Below are 23,114 nucleotides of genomic sequence, written 5' to 3'. Positions count from 1 at the left end.
CAAATACGCATAGCGCTTTTCAATCAGTTATTCAATTTTTTTCAAATGTTTGTGCACCCGTATTTAAAAGAAAAATGTACAATGACTGCATTATTTGGTACTATACAGTGTTAGACATATATTTGAAAGTCAACTATACTAAAAGCGCCAGGCATGACATTAAGCAACAGGAAGACAGCACTGTGGATTAAAGAGTATTCTGAGGCAGTTGATCTATTAGCTGACATTTAAGAGTACAGAATGGCACCAGGGCTGGATTAACAGTGTGGAGAACCCGGTTAAAGAAAATAAGAGGGCTCCCTCGCTCAGCCCTCTTTCTTCCCTGCTTTGCCACCTGGTCATGCTTGAGACTCGAAGCTTTTTAGATTTAGCTGCCAAAAACACGAGCTACTTTTGTTCTAAGCCTCTCCTGAGTGTTTAACATCCCCTGGGCGTTTTCTCTCTTGAGGCACATGTGGAAAGATTGCCATCGTAATAATTAACCATATCGGGAGACATAGACACATGGACAGCATTAAGATTTGTCTGGTTTGTCGGATAATACTGAAGAAGATTGTGCGAGAAGACGAAAAGAAGGAATGCATACGACACTTAGAAGTGCAGTACAAGCACCGGCCGTGTGTGTCTCCTCCAATCGTCTTAACCTATAGCGTTGTTTACCCTTGTTTTGAGAGAGGACATCTTACCTCGAAAATCAGGGGGTGCCTTTGTGAAAAATAGCTTCCTCTATCTGCTTCAGCTTCACTGTTTCGGTAGCGCACGTTTTGGTTGCCTGCGTGCGAGCCCTGCCGAAGTTGACAGGTGGGCCTTTTTCAGAAACTGATTGCACATACTTAAGCAAGTACGCTACTTTTGATTTCATACAACAGTGCATCTTTGAGCTCTTCTAAGGCAGCATGTCAATATAGTGCTATTACATGTATATGCATATTGTATATGCTTACTGATCACAACAAGTAATAGAGATGGTTCAAATTTAAAATATTTTCAATATGGGAAGGGGGTGTCCACAATCTGGCCGCCAGATAGTGGATATATGTTGTAGATATTTCCTGTGCACAACTTTTACCAAGTGATAGCCTCTTAAGTTTCTCTATATTACCCCCAACGAGGAATTAAGGCAGAACGGCAATGCCAGAAGCGAAGAATCAAACCATCGCTCCTTCGGAGTCCTTGCGTAATCAGGAAGTTCCGCACCATACAAATTTTTCATGGTGCGTTGTGTACACTAGTAGTAATAATAGACTTTTATTCAGCCACAATTTACCGGCCGAGCATTTCGACTGCCTGTGTGACCAGTCGACGCTGTTCTTCTTCCCCTTCGGCGCCGATCCAGTCGAGCCAGGAGGTGATGGAAAGGGATGGGGGAGGGTAATAGCTGGATTGCTGAGCAGTTGGGCAGTAAAACAGGCAGTGTGACAGGTCGGCGTGTGGGGAGGGGCAATTAGGACAGCAGGGATTAGACCTATATTTATAAAAGAAAAGGCGAGAGGGGGTTATCAGGCAGTTCATTTGGATGAGCCGTAGAGTTCGAGCCTCGAGCGCAGTGAGTGATGAATGAGGGGGGAGTAAAGACGCTTGTCGAGCCGGAGCTGGAGATATACCTCCTTGATAGTGTGACGCAAGGAGATCTGCCCATCGTTATTCGCAAAGCTCTCACTGTCTTCTGAAGGTGTTGGCCAGGGAATGAACGGTGCCCGGTGCAATATATCACGGGCAAGCTGATGAGCTAGCTCATTGCCGTTAATACCTGAATGCCCAGGAACCCAGCAAAGGAAGACAGTGGAGGGTTGAAGAGCAGAGGCCGCTCGCTCGACCTCCTGTTGAAAAGCAGGGGGCAACGTGTTACTATAATGAAAACATACTATAGCGTACCTATGTATCAGCTTCATACCTGTTATTTCCACTTAGCGCATTGATATTTCAAACAGAAACCACTTTCTCTGCGTCTTCGCATTGAGTGTTGGATTGTAGCTGCTAAAATCTTCGTCAGGCTGCTCTATGTGTCCATCCGCTGAAGCAGCTCCTTCCCTTAACACGATGCATGGTCTTGTGAGAGTAAAGGGTTTTTGCCACAGACTGCCGAACTGTGAGCTGTCTAGAAGATTATGCACGTTACGCAACGAACAACCTCTTGTATATTGATTATTGTACGTTGTATATTGATTGTAAATGTATATTGATTATTGAATCGGATATAAATAGATAATGCAATGGGAGGATTAAACGTTTTCGAACAAAACAACGAAGCCGGCCATATTTTCTGGTCCTTGGGGGCCCCCTAAAACTGGAGTGACGGTTCATTAGAACCCTTTGAACCCTGGATAATCCACTCCTGAATGGCAATGGTAAAGCCATTTAATGTGTAGGGTGGATAACCAGTTGTATATAAGTGTGGTGGTATATAGTATGATAGTAACAGTCATAGTATGAGAGTGATAGTGAACCAGGTGTTTATGAGAGTGGGTGCCAAGGGAAAGAATGCACAGCCAAAGTCAATAAAGAAAACCAGCTAGAACAAGTTTCGTCAATGAAGATTGTTGGCATAAGCCTTTGTCCTGAAAAGGGAATAGAGTGGTGCAGAAGCTGTTTATCATGTGAAAACCGTATAAAGTGCAACTTCAAACGGCTCTCTCTCCTCCCAAAAGAATGCACATTTGTAATGTTTTTGAATGGCCAGCAATTGTACAAGCAGATTTTGTGAAGGTCACAAAATTTCACTGAATGGAACCTGAAAGGACGCAGGGAATATGTTTTGTTTAACAGGAGTTTTATTAATTGAGGGATAATAATGGATACAGCATTCAGGCATGAAACCAATAATTTGAAAGCAGTTGTTTCACTTAAGCAGCAATTCTGTTTATAAAATTTTCGTTTGTTGAGTCTACTGTATCACCTTCCAACTTGCGGCTTTCCATACATCATGCCTGATATGGCCTGCTTTCCATTTCTTCAAAAATAAATAGTTTGGACCAGACTTGGTCATCAATAGTCACAGAAGAAGCAAGAGTACCAAGACTGGTTCATAATGCCTTTAGAGTGCTCCTATACGTCGTTGTCTATAGATGTCATAATTATTTCATGCACTTTTGCCTCAACATCACTTGTAATAAGCAAACACCCAGGAAAGTGTACATTTAAGGGCTCGTGTTCGTTGTTAGACAAAATATTAATGAGATCTAACAGACAATCTGCCAAGTATAGGGGATGCTATTAGAAATAATTATATTGTAAACGTGAAGGAAAAAAAAAGTAGACGAAAAGATAGCTTGCCGTGGACAGGGGCCGAACCTGCGACCTTCGAATAACACGCCTGAATAACGTTTCAATGCATTATTCAAAAATTGCAGATTCGGTCCCTGCCCACGGCAAGCTATCTTTTCGTTCACTTTTTTTTCCTTCACATTTACATAACAATTGCTTCTAATAACATCCCCTATGTACTTTCCTAGGCAGATTGTCTGTTAGATCTCATTAATGTTGTGCCAAACACTCAGGGCAATTCATTCAATTCTCAGAAAACACTTAGACATGCATGTAGTGGTTCCAAGCACTTCTAGTCCCACCAACAGTTTTACTGTGAAAACGACATGTTTTATTTCAGTTTGTCAAGAAGTTCAGACATAATTTTCTTTGCAATTTTCATTTGTGCTCGGCTGTTTGACAATGCATTTACTTTTGTCATGAGTGAGTTGAGGACCCTCTCTTTTCCTCTGGCTGCCTTCTTTGCCTGTAATGACAAGTTGCACGAGAGGTAAAGGAAGAAAAAGATAATAAGTAAGCAGGTGTAACTGAAGAAACCTGTGAAGGAGCAGTCATGCTACAGACACACGTTGCCATCTTCTGTTAGGTAGACATCCAAAAGACAGCAATAAGGTAAGACTGCAACACAGACCCTTATACAGATAGCTCAATGATTCTCCTCCCAATTCTTTTTGCATTTCGTCAGTGGGAACTTCCGTTATGCAAACTTCTGGTAAGTGGGATGGGGGAAGCTTGAAGGGTTCTAAAAGCCCCCACTTAATTAATGCCCCTTCTAGCCTTTTCACCATAAGTCCAAGGTACCTTCAAGGGCTTTGTTGGCATAATTGCAGTTCAGGAGGTGGCTTGAGGATGAATTTTGTTGGCTGACTCAATAAATATGTTACTTTGCAAGTACTGATCCCCTCCAAAACTGAAAGAATCGAATGCTCCGAGGCCCTGTGTTCAACTCTACTGAACCAGCTTCAGGTGAAAAAAAGATACTGCTTCTGCCTTTCACAGGTTGATGGTTAGATCCTTTTTCTTTCTTTGTGACTGATTACTGCACCACGGCAATTCCCAGATGCAATGTGACCCTCTCCCCCAAAAGACATCCTGGTTGTGCTATCATCCACTAGGACCAGCCCATTGTAAACGATGCATGCTACAGCATGAAGCAAGAAAGATCTCTTCATTATCATGCCCTATCTACTTTTGAGCAGTTGTAATTAATGGCTGCTGAGGTTTCAATATATGGTTTACAGGCTTGCCTTCTACAACTGATCAATTTCATAGCCATTGGATTGATTCCATGCACTGGCGTAATATGCGATTAAGAAGTTTGTGAGGATAACGTGTTCATAGCTAGCACAGCAGTGGGTTAACAAGGTGAAGCTTTTGTCCTGCAGTCGGCATAGTCAGGCTGATGGTGATGATGACGACTAGCTACAAAATGCACAAATGTGGAAAGTCTGCTGTTCATAATGCACAGCTAGCTTGATCTTTTGCCTGCAGGCTGACACAGCAGGCACAAACACCTGTCGCCCCTGTGAGGTGTCACGCCACAGATCACATACCAGTGAAAATATTTCCAAAACAACTACAGTGACAACGTGGAATCCTGCCAAAGCTTGTGCATTTCTTGAAAAATGTGCTCTTTTTTTCAATGCACTATGAGGGTTACAGCAGATGTGCTTGCAGTGCAAATTTTCACATTATCAAAATGTCCCCCCACCTGCACATTTTGCACAAGCTAACATAGTTATATTTTGTAATGTAATAATAATAGTAATAATAACTGCTGATGCTTAACGTCCTGAAAGCATGCTATGATTATGAGGGAAACCATAGTAGAGGGCATCAGAAATTTCGACCACCTTGGGTTCTCATGCGCCTAAATCTAAGCGCACAGGTCTAAGGCATCTTTACCCCCATCGAAAATGCAGGCACCGTGGCTCGGATACGATCCCACAAACTTTGAGTCAGCACTTGAGCACTATAATGTTTTCTAATGCACCAACACTAAAATACAATATTATAGCATACAAATCTACAGCACTTACATTAAAAGATTGATTATTCAATGCTATCGCAACCACTGATGAGATGAATCAACCTGAAATACATTAGTAGCAGTTGGCTTCTGCATTTTGCATATAAGTACACTTATCTATGAAATTTCTAAAAAAGTAACAGTTTGTCGTCTGTGCTGTAATGATAAAGATGTAGTTAAAGGGACTCTGAAACAGTGTTCACAATTTTGCATATATGCAATGAGCCAGTAAAAGAAGTCCTAAGGATCATTTGAAAATCGATTAACGCTCTCTGCATCAGCTGTGTAACTTATTACAAGGCTTTAAACACCTGAATTACTGCAGATCGCAGAGGCTCAGCTGAACGAGTTTTTAACTTCTCTTGTCTTTTACACACCGAAATTTTTCAGTATGCATTGCATTTGGTGACTGATCTTATTGGATATCTCAGGCTACATCAAAAAACCTCCTGTAGGCAGCGAGCATTGTCTTCTTGTGTTAAAACGTGCTCAGTGTTGACTAGAGCTTAGTGATGGTGTTTATCTCGAGGTTTCTTTTCTTTGACACAGGGAATTGCCATAGCTGTGTTGTGTACCTCATATCTAGTAATCGGTGACTTGTTAAGCTGGGACTTCGTGTACTGTTTGTGAGGCATCTGGCGAGCAACATCACTTCAGCTCATCGGTGCATTGAGCATCGTGCTCTCGCTGTTCGGTCAAGTATAAGATCCATGTGTCTGCAGCTATACCTTCACCGCTGAAGACACAACCACCACAGTTTATGCTTATCGGCGATTGTTCTCGAATTATTTTTGGTTCGCATGTCTTTGCAGGTTGTTGATATACAAAAGAATAAAATAAGATCAACTGGTAGTATGGCGGTACCTGTCAAAGTACATATCAACCACTCCGGGATCTTAATTACTGTTGCCAGACTATTCAATGCTGCTGGGACACTCAGCGATGGCCTTTGAGATTGCATGCAACTTGTCGGCGCGCAGTCTTGGAGGCCATGGCTGGGCGAAGCTCAAACTGTTGCATGCGCTCACGAGAGCGCTGTGATCACCAGCTATGCCAGCGTGCCTCATGAGTTGAAAAAGCAGGGTATAGGTAGATATAATTGGGTACAGAAGGGTATAGATATGATTGAGAAGAAGGGTATATATATAATTGTCAGTAGCGGACTTGGTACGCGGTGTGCCACTAGATTTGTGTAGTGAATGATTTGATGATGCTCTAGCCTACACTCTGAAAAAACTTCGAAGAACTGTTTCAGCGTCTTTTTAAGCCTTGATACTACTGAACAGTTTGGAACAGATGAATGCTGAAGTTATTCCAGGAGTGGGGCTGAAAATACTATTTAGAAGTACTATCTTTTCACAACTTCTTTAGAAACCTATTCTGAGCATGAAGAGTTTCACATAATTTACGATGTTGCATTATAATTAATTGAAAAAAAAAAAAAGTCAGAACTAGAGCTAGGCTTTCCTATTACACTGTGTTGTCAAGCAATCATCAATTTCTAAGAGCAATGCAGGCAACCATGGTAATTTTACAAGGCGAATTAATTAACTACATAGCATGCTTACATCTTTTGGGTTCTCGTTTATGACAGTCTGGCAAAACTGTGTCAGCTGCTCAATGTCAGTTATTTGCCACCAGTTATTCTCCTCGATAATCTGAAAAAAAAAAAAAAAAAAGGTAAGTGAGAGGTGTAAATGTCTGGTGCTGCTGAACTCACCATGTTGCTCTAAATAGATAGCCTAAGCAGGAATAATATGCTCCATAAATATAACATATCTTGCAGGTTGCTATCAACATCTATAAATAAAACTGGCTCACATGATGCTTTAGAGGAAAGACTAAGGCTTTGACCATGGAATCAAGTCACGAGGTACTCCCCCCCCCCCCCCCCCCCACACACACACACAAAAGCTGCGAACATCAAGAAATATACGTATATATTAGCAAATTCAGTTTATAGAAACTAATCGGCTTAGTTATTTGTAAATCTAGAAAATATTTTCGAGCAGGAATATTTTACCTTAGTTGGTGTCCTTGTATCGCCATTCACCAGGAGCTGCAAAACTTCTTGTGCTAATGTGTTGCTAATCCGTTGCTGTTGTATTAGAATCAGCAGCTCATGGAATCTTGCTGCATCTAAGGAACTGAGAAAAAAAAAGGATGTGCATGACAATATGTGCATTAAAATGGATGGTTGGGTGAGTTGGTGTTCCATTACCAAGAAAACTGCACCACGAAATGTGGACAATAAGAGAAAAGAACAGCACAAGAGCATTGTTGTTCTTTTCTCCCTTAGTCCAGGTTTTTCGTGCAGTTTCCTTGATAAGTCAATAGTTGCATTTAGTTAGCTGAAGATGATTTAAGTGAAAAGCTGTAAGTTACCTACACATCACACCCACTGAAACTAGCAACACATTTTCATTCACCTGTATCTAAAACCAAAAGAGAACCAAGAAACTGAAAACCTAAGAAAGTTTTTGCATAACATCACTGAGTTGAAGTATCGTGCCCCAGAACAAAATTAGAAGAGTAAGAAAAATCTTCTGTTCAAGCTCATTGCTGAGCTTTCTATCTGCAAGTTCGAGGATTTCAAGGCTTTAATTGAACAATTTTGTACGTACAAAAGATCCCATATTTGCAACAGTTAAATGGTTAGTTGGGCAAGCTGGCACAAATCTGAAGAAATTAAACATTGCAGTTCATAAATGACAGTAAATAAAGAAACGTTTTTCTAGTATTCTTCTATCACTGGCCTTGCCATACACACAGTTTACTTCCTTTCAACCCTAATCCTGGGTCATTCTTTGACGCGGTGGCACTTCTGAGAGCATGATTTTCGTGGTCAGTCTGCAGACATAGCAAAGAGTTGGCTAATGCAATATTAGTGGAAGACTGTTGGGAGAGACCTTCATACTGCACTGCACACTCAGTAGACTGATGACGATCATGTACCTGGATGACAATGTAATATCCGCTTTGTTTAGCTGGGCAAGCAAATGAAGCAGCAACCAGTTGACAATGTGCTTGACTTCACAGTCGTTAAAGCTGACCAGTTTGAGAAAGAGCTCCAGGAAGCCATCTTCATTCTATCGAGGAAAGACAGAGAGAGAGAGAGATGAACGCACGAGAAACATATTCAGCTTTAGAGTGGCTGATTTTTGACTTCAGAAAAGTTAAGTTTCTTGGCAGAAGAATCAGATAATGTGATTGTGATATCAAATGACACTTTTCTTGAACATTCAACTTGATGAGCTTAAAGAAGTCCGACCCATTCAATTATGCGTTTCAAGTCAAATGAATAAGATTCATGGTCGGCTAATATTCTTTACCTGTGAAGCATAATAAATTGTTCGGCTGCCAATATCAAGTGGACAGCTTGAAAGTGAGCTTATATTCAGTATTCCATTATCAAGAAAACTGCATGAGGAATGTGGACAAAGGAAGAAAAGAACAGCACAAGTGCATTGTTGTTCTTTTCTTCCTTAGTGCGCATTTTTCGTGCCGTTTCCTTGATAAGTCAATAGCTGCATTTATTTAGCTGAAGATGATTTAAGTGGAAAGCTGTAATTTATCCACACACCGAACACACTGAAACTAGCAACACATTCCCATTCACCTGCATTTAAAACCAAAAGAGAACCAAGAAACTGAAAATCTAAGAAAGTTTTCGCATACAAGGCTGACAATGCCTTGTAACACCATTTGCAAAATTTTGGTGTACAATATGTAGCTGACGCTCTGAAAAACGGAGGAAGCGCCAAAGCAGTGAAGAGAAAACTTGGGATAGGGAAAAATCGGATGTATGCACTAAGGGACAAAGGCAAAATAACTACCAATATGAATAGGATAGTTAAAATAGCGGAGGAGTTTTACGGAGATCTGTACAGCAGCCGGGACAACCACGACCTTAATACTATAAGAACTGGCAGTAACCCAGATGACACCCCCACAAGTAATGATAGAAGAAGTCAGAAAAGCTTTGGAGAGCATGCAAAGAGGCAAAGATGCTGGTGAGGATCAGGTAACATCAGATCTGTTGAAAGATGGAGGACAGATTGTGTTAGAAAAACTAGCCACCCTGCTTACGAGGTGTCTCCTGATAGGAAGAGTACCAGGGTCTTGGAAGAATGCTAACATCATCTTAATACATAAGAAAGGAGATGATAAGGACTTGAAGAATTACAGGCCGATCAGCTTGCTCTCTGTAGTATACAAGCTATTTAGAAAGGTAATTGCTAACAGAGTAAAGAAAACATTAGAATTCAATCAACCAAAGGAACAAGCTGAATTTCAAGCAGGCTACTCAACAATCGACCACATTCACACTATCAATCAGGTAATAGAGAAATGCTCAGAATATAACCAACCGTAGCCTTCATAGATTACGAGAAGGCGTTTGATTCAGTAGAAAAATAAGCCATCATGCAGACACTGCGGAATCATGGCGTCGATGAAGTATATATAAACATCCTGGAAATAATCTACAGGGGATCAACTGCTACCATAGTGCTTCATAAAGAAAGCAACAGAATAACAATCAAGAAGGGTGTAATGCACGGGGACACGATCTCCCCAATGCTATTTACTGCGTGCTTACAGGAGGTTTTCAGAAACCCAGAATGTGAACAGTTAGGGATAAGAGTTAATGGAGAGTACATTAGTAACCTGCGCTTCGCCGATGACATTGCATTGCTGAGTAACTCAGGGGACGAATTGCAACTCATGATCACGGAGTTAGACAAGGAGAGCAGGAAGGTGGGTCTTAAAATTAATCTGCAGAAAACGAAAGTAATGTACAACAACCTCGGAAGAGAGCAGCGCTTCGAGATAGGTAATAGTGCACTTGAAGTTGTAAAAGACTATGTCTACTTAGGACAGGTAATAACTGCGGAGCCGAACCACGAGATTGAAGTAACTAGAAAAATAAGAATGGGGTGGAGCACATTTGGCAAGCACTCTCAAATTACGACAGGTAGATTGACACTATCCCTCAAGAGGAAGGTATATAACAGCTGTATCTTGCCGGTACTTAGCTACGAAGCAGAAACCTGGAGACTTACAAAGAGGGTTCAGCTTAAATTGAGGACGACGCAGCGAGCAATGGAAAAAAAAAGGTAAATGTAACCTTAAGAGACAAGAAGAGAGCTGAGTGGATTAGGGAACAAACGGGGTTAAGGATATCATAGTTGAAATCAAGAAGAGAAAATGGATGTGGGCCGGGCATGTAGCGCATAGACAGGATGACTGCTGGTCATTAAAGCTAAGTAACTGGATTCCCAGAGAAGGCAAGGGAGTTAGGGGGAGACAGAAGGTTAGGTAGGCAGATGAGATTAAGAAGTTTGCGGGTACAAATCGGCAGCAGCAAGCACAGGACCGGTTAACTGGCTGAATATGAGAGAGGCCTTTGTCCTGCAGTGGACGTAGTCAGGCCGATGATAATGTAGCTGACATTTTATGAAATCCCATGATTTGCAAAATGGATTCGTAGTAAAGCTGTACACAGTAAAGGCAGGCCCGTAGCCAAGGGGGTCGTAGCCTGGATTCCAGGCCTTTGAAATTGAGATGGGGGACGGTGTTTTACCGAGAATATATAATGAAGGTGAGCGTCTTTCAAGGCCTTCAACAAGCCACCCCCCCCCCCCCTCCAAAAAAAAAAAATTCCTAACTACGAGCCTGAGTCAAGAGAAAATAAAATGCCGAAGAAAAATGGGAAAATGAGAAATTAATTTTCTATTGTTCCCACTTTAGGCCAAGTCATAAAATATTGAAAACATTTTTATTTGTATGCTTTGTTTTGGGCCTGGATCATTCTTGGCTGCTAGATAAGCAGAGATATAGGGCTGAACTTTTAAGTAATTACTGCTAAGAGATGTTGTAGAGTATACTTTTGTGCGTGAATTTTATTTACAAAGGATAGTATGCTCAGTTGTCTCCAGTGTGTTATGTTGAGTGATTTGCTTCATGCATTGTGCTTCAGATAGTGTATTGATTAATTATCTTCTGAGCGCATGTAACATTGTCTATCACTATGATTATGTTGCATTAATTTTCTGGTGCAGAATGGCATTGAATATTGCAAATATTGTTATAAGTACAATACCCTGTACTTTCTTTTGACCCTGGGAAGTCTTGACATAACATTAGGATATACGAAGAGCCCAAAACTAAGAGAAGACACGACATAAAGAAGGAAGGTAGTAATATGTCTAGCTGTGCGATCCAGCACCAAAGCATAAAGTTTAGATGGGAAAATTATACAGGCTACACAAAATGCACTGTATGTGATCAAGCTAACAAACAAAGCTTTCTAGTACACAGAACTGGATATGCATCAATGACTGATTGCATATTCTCAACCTAAGACTCCGCATTTGCAGAGTCATTGGTTGAAATAATGCAGAAATTTAGGTTACTCTGATAACTGGAATTTAATTCTCTGAATATGCATCAGAGAACCAAAATTTCCACTGGACTGTATAAACACCATATGCAATATTTAAATCAGTCATCATATATTTGAAAAGACTGTTGAAGTCTGCAAGTGAAGCCTCCAAATTAGAGGTAGCTAGCATTGCTTGGAATTTTTTTACCAGCTTTCTTGTTGAGTAAGCACATTTTGTTGCATTTGAGCTCATAAGCCATACAGAAGGCTACTTTTGTGCCTCCTCCATTATGTTACATTCTTACTAAGAAATTAAGGACAAAAACAAACAAACAAAAGGGGAGCACATTCAGAACATCAGTTGTGAATGCGCTTTGCCTTCAAGCCGAACACAATTTCAATGAAATTTCAGTTTGAGTCACGCAGATGCCACAGCACCTTTTAATTGCATGTCAGTACCGCTACATCCTTAACGGTTTCTGTGAATGTGTAACTCACTGTTATCGCCTGAGCTTGATGTGGTGTCAAGCCGTGATCTTCCATAAGTCTTTCCTTGTGCTGCCACGGAAGAATGGGCATTTCACTGCGCAGCTTTTCAACGCTGACTGTGGCTTGGTCATCAGTCTCATGTAAGGAAATCACCAAAGGAGGCAAGTTGGGTTCCGGCATAAACCTGTAATCTTGAACAACTTCTTTGTCTCTCATCGGAACGGTGCACCTAAACAGGAGTTTCGCAGTAAAATGAAGCAGGGTGCATTAGTTTTCAAAGATGGACCAATCAATACAATACTGATATCCTTGTAAAAAGTGCAAATGATGTAGTGAAACAAATGTCACCTGTTCAAGCTGTCAAAAGACATGGTTGTGTTTACAACTTTTCCACCGGATGAAAGAAGTTCAATCTGTCGTGCTATTTCAAAGTCTGAAAATTTAAGGGAAACAAAATACTTGTATGAAATGCAGAGCACACGTGCCTGTTTTCTCCAGCATGTGCCATGTTGGAATGAATGATGACATAGTGCCATCTGTATTTAAAGCTGGCATGCACTGCGCAGAAGTGACACTATATCCACTTTTCTTCAGTTACGTGTCACTATTGTGACATTGTCATGGATGCTTCTATTCTCCCAGACTATCAGTTAAGAGAAAAAGCGCTAGTCTCTCTAAGAGGAGGATGACACACACACACGCACACCACACACACACACGCGCGCACATGTGCACACACAGGCATACACATAAAACACATAAAAAAGAGAGAGAGTCAGCAGGACAGGGACATCCTTCTTCAATGTTAAGCGAGGACAGTTGTTTAAAAACCATGAGCCTGAAAGGAGGTAGGCTGTGTCGCACAGGTATAGCCTTTAGGAGAACAGGAATGGGGGGGGGGGGGGGGCAAACACTAACCTAAATTTCGAATTTGCACTTGTATATACATATACAGGCACACTAGCAAATGCATGTACAAACATAACTCAAACATAATTAAAAAAAAACAAAGAGTGGGGGCAAGACTGAGACAAAGGGCAGAGTATGCCTTCCTTGTTCCAATCACTAACTCTAAAGACAGGTTACATGGGAGCACATCAATGATACTAGTATGCTGGAGGAAATAAGCTTGTGTACATGTACACCACACAGGTTCCACAATGACAATAGATCACAGACAGTTAACATGGGTCCATTTGTAATCCATGCTCTCACCTACAGCATATGCGACGGCACGCACGCTGTTGAGGTTCTTCACTTCAGTTCGCGTGCCCCATGGTTCTCCCGGACGATTTACTGACACATTCGCATCCACACGGAGAGCACCCTCTGCAAATTGAGGAGAGGAGCACAAATGTTTATTAAATCATTTTTTGCCAAGTGTACAAGTTTTTCTGGTGACGAACCCTTATTTTCAGGAAAAAGAATTGTCACAATTTATTGTTTTGTGTGAAGCATTTGCCCCAAATATTTTTGCTAAAAAACTGTGAAGCGTACCCAAGTACAGCTATTGAATCTTTTAAATATGATCTAGGCTGCCTTAATCGATAGAAAATGAACTAGACAGATAGAGATTTGCTACAATTAGTGACATCACGGCAACTGGTGCGGAAAGCTGGTGTGCTACCCATTTCTTGAAGAATTCAAATAGCTGGCTTCATGACCAGAAGAGATGATGTGACTGTAAGACATGCCATCGTGGGCAGACATCAAGTTAATTAATGTAAATGTCTACACTTATCTTTGAGCAATGCAGCCCCATTCAGGGCTATTGGAAAAGTGAATAAAAGAAGTACAAATATAAAAGAAAAGCAATTCGAAACGATGAAGCTGTACACTAAACTTGTACATTAAGTTGGAATATTAACTTGTACATTAAGTTGGCATATCTATGTCGAATTACGCAAAATGATGGCTGAGCCTCGACAAACTCTGATAGCGACAGTCCACGAGCACAGCCTGGCATAGCCCTCCAGCATTTAATAATACATGAGAAGTATGGTACAATTGAAAATGTTGGACATGCGAAGAAATTCTTAGGACCCACCTTCCATCTTACCACTGCACACATTAAGAGTGCGCAGCGTGGCCAGCAACTCCTTGACAAGGCTAGCTGCCTCTTCACCATTTTTAAGGCACGCGTCGAAAACTAGCTCCATGAGACCAACTCCTGTTGAGAGAAGCAGTGAATAATATCTCAAAGTACTCACCTGCATTCAGTACAACCTCCGATTATATGTTCCCCACTTAGATGTTTTCCCGTGTATAATGTTTCTGGCATGCTGTCCCAGCAAAGACTCTACAGACACCCACATGCTGGAATCCCCTTTTCACACATTCTCACAGTGTTCCCACATGATTCGTTGCAAGCTTGAACTAGAATTATAAGAAGAATATTGTGCGTAGCTCTTATAAGATTAAAAATGTGAAAAAACAAGCAACTAATATACTAACCGAAACCCTAGTGCATGCAACCAGCAAAGGCATGGCCTATGAGATACGCTTCTGCTACTGTTCTTTGGTGGAGTCCTGGTTCGAGTTTACACTAGGGAAAGCGACTCTGAAGGCATGTGGGTAAATTATAGCTCAAGAATCTGAGCGTATCAGTCTTGTTCAAGCCATAAATTTATGCACAGATTATCCTGAGGTAGAGCTTTGTGTACTGCACCTGATTTATTATTTAGCATTATATTTTCCTTATTTTAATGGCATGTTTGCCTTACCCTAATGAAAACCAGAAAAAAAAGCCAAAAAAGAATAGGGAACATCAATTGTACCATTTTAAGCGTATTACAGTTGTGATATAGAAGTGATGAAACTAAAGAGGACAAAAAGAAAACTTGCCACCGGCAGGGACACAACATAAAATCTTCAGATTACGTGCCCAATACTCTTACCAATTGAGCTACGGTGCTGGCCATCTCTCGTCCACTCATTGTGTATTTTTACGTGCATGGAAACTTGGGAGTGTTAGCGCCACTCATACTAATGACGGCGAATGTGGACCACTTTTTGTTTATTTATATATATATTTTTGCCAGATAGCATCATATAGTACATGGACCATTAATGAAAACACAGCTCAAAATAAGCCCTCACACACTACCTACCGGCGTGTCATGTCTGCCGAAAGGAGACCCTCGCCATAAATGAATGAAGGACGGGAATTTTGAGTAGCGTGTCTCCTAGCTACTGGACATTTACCACGCTTTCCCGAGAAAAACATATTAGAACAGCTCTGCTACATGACTCAGATGCAATAATTTTCTATTTTGCAGCAGCAGAAATGGTCGACGGAAAGAGATTAGGCTGATAACTGTAGAAAGCTGGGTAGGTAGGCAAATTAGGACTGAAATTAGGCCTCGTTAAGTCCCCCTCTTTCTCGCTCTTATCTTTAGACTGCAGGGTATTTCAGGCACCGTACAGAGATGTAAGATCAAAGACTTACCTGCACGGTTAAGGTCAATAAAGCTCCTGGTGGCTGCAATATCATGAAGACTTTTGCCACTGTCCTGCTCAAGCTGAAGTTGAATCATCGTCGCTCGCTTAGAGTATGTCTCCTGAGAGCCAGGAATAAACACAACATAGTCCAGGTAACCACCAGTGGCCAAAGGTGACCTTTGTTGTGTAATCTGGTATCCTGCCTGTTATATAAAAGAAACATTTTTCAAATTACAGCCCTTCATTTTTTTGTCTTGCCTGTAAACTTGAACATCACATGTGCGCATCGTATGAACGTAAACAACAACTTCTGCCTCTGAAAGAAAGATTGAAAAAAAAAAAAGAACTCCAGCTTCATGCCTTCATAACACTAAGCACTGATGTAATAGCTGACACATTATACCCAACACGTTTTGCACCCTTACATCCGGTACTTGTTGAGCTAAGCATTTTCAGGAATGTGTGGACCACCCACTTTTGAGAAGAAAAAAAATTTTCTCTGGCACTGGATATAGTTCGTGCTGCATTTGTGAAGGTAGTGCTCCTCGAAGATGGAGAAATAAAATGACTCAGCATATTTCGTGTCTGTATGTCCCACCTTTCACTTCTTTCCACAGGCTATGTCTTAATTCTTTCAACTCGAAGCTCTCTAGCAAATAGTAATGAATTCCAGCCAACTACTTCAACGAGGACATGAAAGGAAGAAAAGACGACACACCACTGGCGGTGTGTAGTCTGATTTTCTGTCCTCGCCCTCGCCCAGGTAGCTGGCTAGAGCCCCTCGCTATGCGCAAACGTGCTCAGGCAACCGCAATTCTAAATTACTTGTCTAACAACACAGGCGGAGCGACATGCCAACCATCCACAGCTCTACAAGTGCCTCGTTCTTCCTTTATTGCAGCATTTGCAGAAGCACGACACTTCGTTTAGGTCTTGCACATTTTTGTCCAATGTCGTTTAGCGTAAACACTCGAAGAATACAGTGCATATGGAGTAATTTTCAGTTGAGAAAAAAAAAGCTGAGCTCATTGTTGATGCATGCCCGGGGTTTTATGTGCCAAAAATGACATGACTATGAGGGATGCCGTGTTGGAGGGTGAAGATGCACTGACATTGCCCAGTACGTGAGCCTCTAGGATTAGATGAGATTCTCCCTGGCCGTCAAGTGGACAGACATGACTGTTTCTTCCTCCTGCTTTACATATTAAATTTGGCACTTTACCAGTGACTTCATATAAAATATTTTACTTCTGTGCAAGGCACAAGATCCGCCAGTCATAGCAGATAGCAGTTTGACCACCAGTCTTTTCCATTCGCTGTAGCATAAAGAAGGGCCATTTTATCAGACAGGAACAATACCAAAGAGAATGACATAGACAAATGCTGTCAGCATTGTTCCCCTTTCTTTTGTCCCTGCCTGAAGAAATTGCACTTTTTACTGATTAAATACTATGCATAATGAACAAGCTTAGAGTTTCAGACTACCAGCTGCAGTTTTTTTTTTTCTTTCTTGCTTTAGCATCAGCAGAGTTGCTGAGAGGCACTACCGTTGATTGCTGCTGTGTAGGACCACAGTTCCAAGTTTACTTGGGTTGTATGTAAGGCAGCTATTTCTTCGAAACTTCTCGCACAGCAATGTGGGATTCCTACAAGACACTAGTTGACATCAAAGCGAACAGCTATTACCGAAGAATGTTGCTTTGCACATTGTAAAATACGCACTACCATTATAACTACATACATCATGCATGAGCGTCAGCAGGATTTTGTCTTGGGGGGGTCAAGCTCGTGTTGCATTGTGGTGGGGAAGGGAGAACGCTGTAGTGGCTTAAGAAGGGCAGAGGGGTGCCCCTTTTGCACCTCCCGCCAACGCTCATTACATCATGTTGGTCATATCGCTGATTGACGCTCTTCCGAGGCAAGATGCATTTCCGCAATTAAGAAAAAAGAAACAAGACCGCGCAGCAGCGAAGTTCTTACTGGCATATCTGCGTAGAAATAATGCTTCCTGTCGAAGTGGGACACAGTGTGGATGTCGCAGTTCAGCGCAAGAGCAGTCAGGACCGCCGCTTCGACGCACCTCCGGTTAAGGACCTGGAGGCACACACGCATTTCATCAAAGCGCCCATCAGCTCCGCGCAAGTACGCATAGAAAGTGGAACATACAGGCAGCGTTCCGGGTATGGAAGCATCAAAGGGCGAAACTTGCGAGTTCTGGGGCGCGCCGAACTTGTAGGGAGAGTTAGAAAATAACTTTGACTTGGACGCTATTTGAACATGGACTTCAATACCGACGACGGATTCCCATTCCTTCAGTTTACTGAAAGAAGAAACACGAACGTTTATTGCTGTTATTGGCTCGCTTTTACGCACCACATTATTCAGTACCTTCTGGGCTTATTGCCTGTGCAAGTACTCAAACTGAAACACCGGTGGTTTTGTACCAAGCCGAAAAACGATCGCCGTAACACTGACATGGCTGACGCATATCTCCCAGAGCTGTTTCTTGCAAAGCAAATGTGCGGTCAAGTATTTAGGCAATCGATAAGACAAACACTGTAATTGCGAATTGTCACATTAAGCAGTTTAGTTCAGCGGCCGCCAAAGAGCACGCATAAAAAAGACCCACATGATGCGAACTAAAACGTACCGCCAACCCAGCCATGCACCGCTAAACTTTACCACCGGCAAAGACAAAGTTAGGAACGCAATGTTGTAAACAAAAGCTCCACTTATTCTATGTCACAATCATGTATACTTATACACATGCTTTAAAATTTTAGGTTTTCTTATGTGGTCACTGACAGTAGATATGTTACGTCAGAAATATTATTGACGTCATACCTGCTTTATGTAACTTAGGTTTCGGTTTCGGTTTCTATCGCGCGTTTTTGTCGGGCAGTTTGCTGGTAGCATGAAGAAACAAAGCACAGGCTAAAGCCATACGCATGTATGTTGTAATGCCTCAAATATTTTCCGTATGACCGCATTCTGTACGTGTTGAGGTTGTGAAGTGGCCATGGATGTAATGCTTGATACACTTTCTTTTTCAAGCCCCAGAAAAAAACATGCTGAACTCTGTTCTTCACCAATTTGTTTTTTTTTTTTTTCAACTGGTGAACGACATGGTCAGAAATGTTAACTATAAATGTTAAATACGTACATGCAGGTGTACTAAAAACGTACACATGCCTACGAAATGTAATGTGCGCATTCGTACGCGATACTTCTCGTCGTTCAGCCACACCACTGCAACTGTTGCCTTGACATCAATCTTTACGGGCCGCTGCTGGAGACTGCAACCGCTTAGTAACCGTACGTGGCCATCGACTATATCACGCGTCATGTGGACCTTTGCCCGGCGTCTCCAGGCGTGATATGTTGCATTGTTTCTCGTGCGCCCCAGAATATTTCGCGATAGGGTCCGAAGAGAGAGAGAGAACACAACTTTATTGTCGTCAGACTTAAGGAGGTAGGTGACCCGCCAGGCTGAACCTGATGGCCACCTCCTCTGCCCTTTGTACGGCCTGGAGCTGAACGGCCAGGCTGGTGGAGGTCAGAACTGCCTCCCACCCCTCTGGCGAGGGAGCGGCTAGGAGATCGAGAGAGGGGGGATCTTCCCTGCAGGCCCAGAGAATGTGATTAAGTGTGGCTATTGAGCCACAATGCGAGCAATGCGGATCAATCGAGTCGGGGTATATACGTGCATAAATGTATGGGCACGGAAATGAATGTGTTTGCAAGCGGCGCCAGATAACCTCCTGGCGCTTAGTTAGCTTATGGTGCGGGGGTGGTTTTGTCTGCCTCGAAAGACGGTAATATTGTGTGATGTCATGGTAGGATGTCAAGGCTTCACCAGGGTTTTCCAAATCAGAGGCGGGTACCACCGCTCGGCTGACGAATCCTCGAGCATATAGGTGGGCCGCCTCGTTCCCTGGGTTCCCCGCGTGAGCCGGCACCCATACCAGCGCAATGGAGGATAGTGCGTCTTCCTCAGCATCTGTAAGGAGACTGGGCAATAGTAAACGCAGAGTTGTGGGGGCCACAATGCCACGTGCGAAGTTGGATATAGCAGCCTTTGAGTCACTGAGTATAGTGGTGAATCCGGATGCTGCTGCTAGCGCTATCGCCGCTTCCTCAGCTTCTGTCGTATTAAGCACACGGACAGAAGCAGCCGCTTTAATTTGAGGTGAATTGGCGTTGTTGCCGGGGAGAGTGATTACGCTTATTGCATATGCTTTAGTAAACTCTCGGTATTGGGCGGCGTCAACGTACGCAACGGTTGGGTTGGACGCGTACGTTTTTTGCAAGAATTTGGCCCTCGCTTTCCTTCTACCGTCGTGATGGCTGGCCAACATGTTCTTTGGCAGTGGTTTTATGAGGAATTTCTTTCTGATGTTGGGGGGGATGACAGCCGGATCGTTACCCGTAGGAGATACCACATGGTCAATGTTAGCAAGGATCCAACGCCCCGTCCTGCTTCCCTGTAATCGGTGAATTTGCGCCGTAAGATGCGCTTCAAGAAGTTCTTCTAAGGTGTTATGCAGCCCAAGACTGAGGAGGTGCTCTGTCGATGTGTTTCGGGGGAGACCCAATGCCACCTTATACGCTTTGCGTAAGAGCCGATTTAGTTGGGCTCGCTCAGATTGAAGGAGGTGCAAATAAGGGAGGGCGTACGTGAAGCGCGACAAAACGAAGGCTTGAATTATCTGTAGCAGTTCTTTCTCCTTCATGCCTCGATTGCGAGCGCTCACTCGAGATATAAGATGGGCCGTCTGGTTCACGGTTACGGTGAGACGGTCTAGCGTAATGTTGTTGTGGTGGTTTGTTTGCACAATGAGTCCGAGTACTCTCATGTGGGCCACCTGCTTAATTGGCGTGTCATTGACATACACGTTAATACTAGGAAGTGGAGTCTTAATTTTGCGGCGATCTGGAGGTCGCAGTAATAGTAGCTCCGATTTGCTCTGGGAACACTCCAAACCCGCTTCTGACACGTGCTGAACGACTACGTCGGTTGCTCTTTGAAGAGTCTCCTCGATTTGACCATCGGATCCCACCGTCGTCCAGAGCGTGATGTCATCTGCGTAGAGGGTGTATCGCAGGCCGGGTATCGTGTCAAGTTTGGGAGGTAGTGACCTCATAGCGAGGTTGAAAAGGAAAGGGGACAAAACAGCTCCCTGCGGGGTGCCGCGATCACCGAGTGTGATGAGCTTAGAACGAAGGTCACCCACTGAGAGTTCAACCGTTCGATTAGATAAGAAAGCACGGACGTAGTTAAATATGCGTTCCCCGGATCGTAGTTCGGACAGACTGCCTAAAATGGCACTATGCTTCACGTTGTCAAATGCTTTGTGAAGGTCCAGACCGAGCAAAGCCTTGGTACTAGTGCCACTCTCAGGTCGTAGGAGATCGTGATGCAACTGGATGAGCGCATCCTGAGTGGATAGATGGGCCCTGAAGCCCAGCATTGTGGGGGGAAGTAGGCGGTGCTCTTCCGCGAAATTTTGCAAGCGACAGAGGACAACATGCTCCATTAGTTTGCCCAGGCAGGAGGTCAACGAGATTGGACGAAGATTCTCCAGGTCGAGTTTCTTGCCCGGTTTCGGTATAAACGCGACCCTTGCGTGTTTCCATTCTGATGGCAAATGGCCGGACCTCCAGCACTCATTCATATATTCAGTAATGGCCCCTACCGACTTTGGATCGAGGTTGCGCAGCGTCTTATTTGTCACCCCGTCAGGACCGGGTGCCGATGTTGTACGCAGTTTATGTAGCGCTATGCAAACCTGACTTTCCGAAATGTCGGCGTCCAACTGTTCGTTGGCTGTTCCAGTGTATTCAGGCAACTGCTCTGTGCTGTTCTGTTTCTGAGATGTGTTGATGTAGCGGGTGATGAGCTCCTCCAGCAGCTCTTCGTTGGTGCCCGGGTATTGATGGACAATTCGCGCGAGCTGTTTGCGTGCGGCCGACTTGGACGAACTAAAACGTACCGCCAACCCAGCCATGCACCGCTAAACTTTACCACCGGCAAAGACAAAGTTAGGAACGCAATGTTGTAAACAAAAGCTCCACTTATTCTATGTCACAATCATGTATACTTATACACATGCTTTAAAATTTTAGGTTTTCTTATGTGGTCACTGACAGTAGATATGTTACGTCAGAAATATTATTGACGTCATACCTGCTTTATGTAACTTAGGTTTCGGTTTCGGTTTCTATCGCGCGTTTTTGTCGGGCAGTTTGCTGGTAGCATGAAGAAACAAAGCACAGGCTAAAGCCATACGCATGTATGTTGTAATGCCTCAAATATTTTCCGTATGACCGCATTCTGTACGTGTTGAGGTTGTGAAGTGGCCATGGATGTAATGCTTGATACACTTTCTTTTTCAAGCCCCAGAAAAAAACATGCTGAACTCTGTTCTTCACCAATTTGTTTTTTTTTTTTTCAACTGGTGAACGACATGGTCAGAAATGTTAACTATAAATGTTAAATACGTACATGCAGGTGTACTAAAAACGTACACATGCCTACGAAATGTAATGTGCGCATTCGTACGCGATACTTCTCGTCGTTCAGCCACACCACTGCAACTGTTGCCTTGACATCAATCTTTACGGGCCGCTGCTGGAGACTGCAACCGCTTAGTAACCGTACGTGGCCATCGACTATATCACGCGTCATGTGGACCTTTGCCCGGCGTCTCCAGGCGTGATATGTTGCATTGTTTCTCGTGCGCCCCAGAATATTTCGCGATAGGGTCCGAAGAGAATTACAAGCTTACAAACGTTGTGTATTTCTCTCCGATGACATAAGCGTCATTGAACCTTGGACTACCGGGCTCAGCCCTGGATAACCTCCCTGCCTTTTTTTCTTATTTTAGCTCTCATCAAAGAGTGTCGCGAACCACAACTGCATACTGCTCAAAGACTAATGGGATCACTGAGCGCTTTACCACGAGTTTGGTGACATGTTGGCCATGTACACCCGTGAACAAAAGTATACGGACCACGAGAGCATGGGTCGAAATTGCTGTCTGTACCTCACGTTTGTGGCGGGCCGACTGCTGTTGAGAGCAGTGCTCTGACGGAGTTCGTCAAGCTGTGATCTCGACAGCTTATCGCTGGCCACTGGGAGGCGCACACAGCGATTTTTGGCACTCGCTCTTATGACCCGTATACTTTCGCTGTCATAAACCTTAAACATTTTCATCTGACCAAAGGAATTGCGACCATGCCCTACCATTTGTCATATATGCTTACAGTATGGTCACGTAGACGACCACCCGTGGCCTTTTAAGAGCCTGCCCGTGTTTAGTTTAAAAAAACAAAAACAAAAACAAAAGACATTATTTACAATTAGCAAAGAGGAAACCGGGCGGGGCAATCGCCTGGAAGTTATGCAAGGCTAGATCCGCCGGCTACCCTCAACACCCTTTCATACTTTCATATACAGGTGATACACAGGGGGCAGGGTGTGCCCTTCTCCTCCCATCCCATGAG

The 23,114-nt window shown here is 43.1% G+C and overlaps 1 protein-coding gene across 3 annotated transcripts in view; it reads right to left on the bottom strand.

Moving 5' to 3' along the window:
- Positions 1 to 3,572: 3,572 nt before the first annotated feature.
- GatB (glutamyl-tRNA(Gln) amidotransferase subunit B, mitochondrial) overlaps positions 3,573 to 23,114 on the bottom strand; it is a 453,352-nt gene continuing 433,810 nt past the window's right edge. The window contains exons 1-12 of one of the 3 annotated variants that reach the window (XM_075880870.1): positions 17,997 to 18,225; positions 17,775 to 17,928; positions 17,589 to 17,702; positions 15,616 to 15,811; positions 14,215 to 14,337; positions 13,383 to 13,496; positions 12,516 to 12,600; positions 12,177 to 12,396; positions 8,249 to 8,382; positions 7,317 to 7,440; positions 6,862 to 6,951; positions 3,573 to 3,730 (exon numbers count right to left, since the gene is read on the bottom strand). In XM_075880870.1, coding sequence (XP_075736985.1) covers positions 3,596 to 3,730; positions 6,862 to 6,951; positions 7,317 to 7,440; positions 8,249 to 8,382; positions 12,177 to 12,396; positions 12,516 to 12,600; positions 13,383 to 13,496; positions 14,215 to 14,337; positions 15,616 to 15,811; positions 17,589 to 17,702; positions 17,775 to 17,928; positions 17,997 to 18,085 — 1,578 coding nt within the window. In that variant the 5' untranslated portion in view covers positions 18,086 to 18,225 and the 3' untranslated portion in view covers positions 3,573 to 3,595. Of the gene's footprint in view, positions 3,731 to 6,861; positions 6,952 to 7,316; positions 7,441 to 8,248; positions 8,383 to 12,176; positions 12,397 to 12,515; positions 12,601 to 13,382; positions 13,497 to 14,214; positions 14,338 to 15,615; positions 15,812 to 17,588; positions 17,703 to 17,774; positions 17,929 to 17,996; positions 18,226 to 23,114 lie in introns of those variants that run through there. The other 2 variants (XM_075880873.1, XM_075880879.1) reach the window with 2 other exon arrangements.

Source organism: Rhipicephalus microplus, chromosome 2, assembly GCF_043290135.1.
Source record: "Rhipicephalus microplus isolate Deutch F79 chromosome 2, USDA_Rmic, whole genome shotgun sequence".
Lineage (NCBI taxonomy): Eukaryota > Metazoa > Arthropoda > Arachnida > Ixodida > Ixodidae > Rhipicephalus > Rhipicephalus microplus.
Note: the sequence above shows the minus strand (reverse complement) of the source record. Positions and strands in the feature narration are given on the sequence as shown.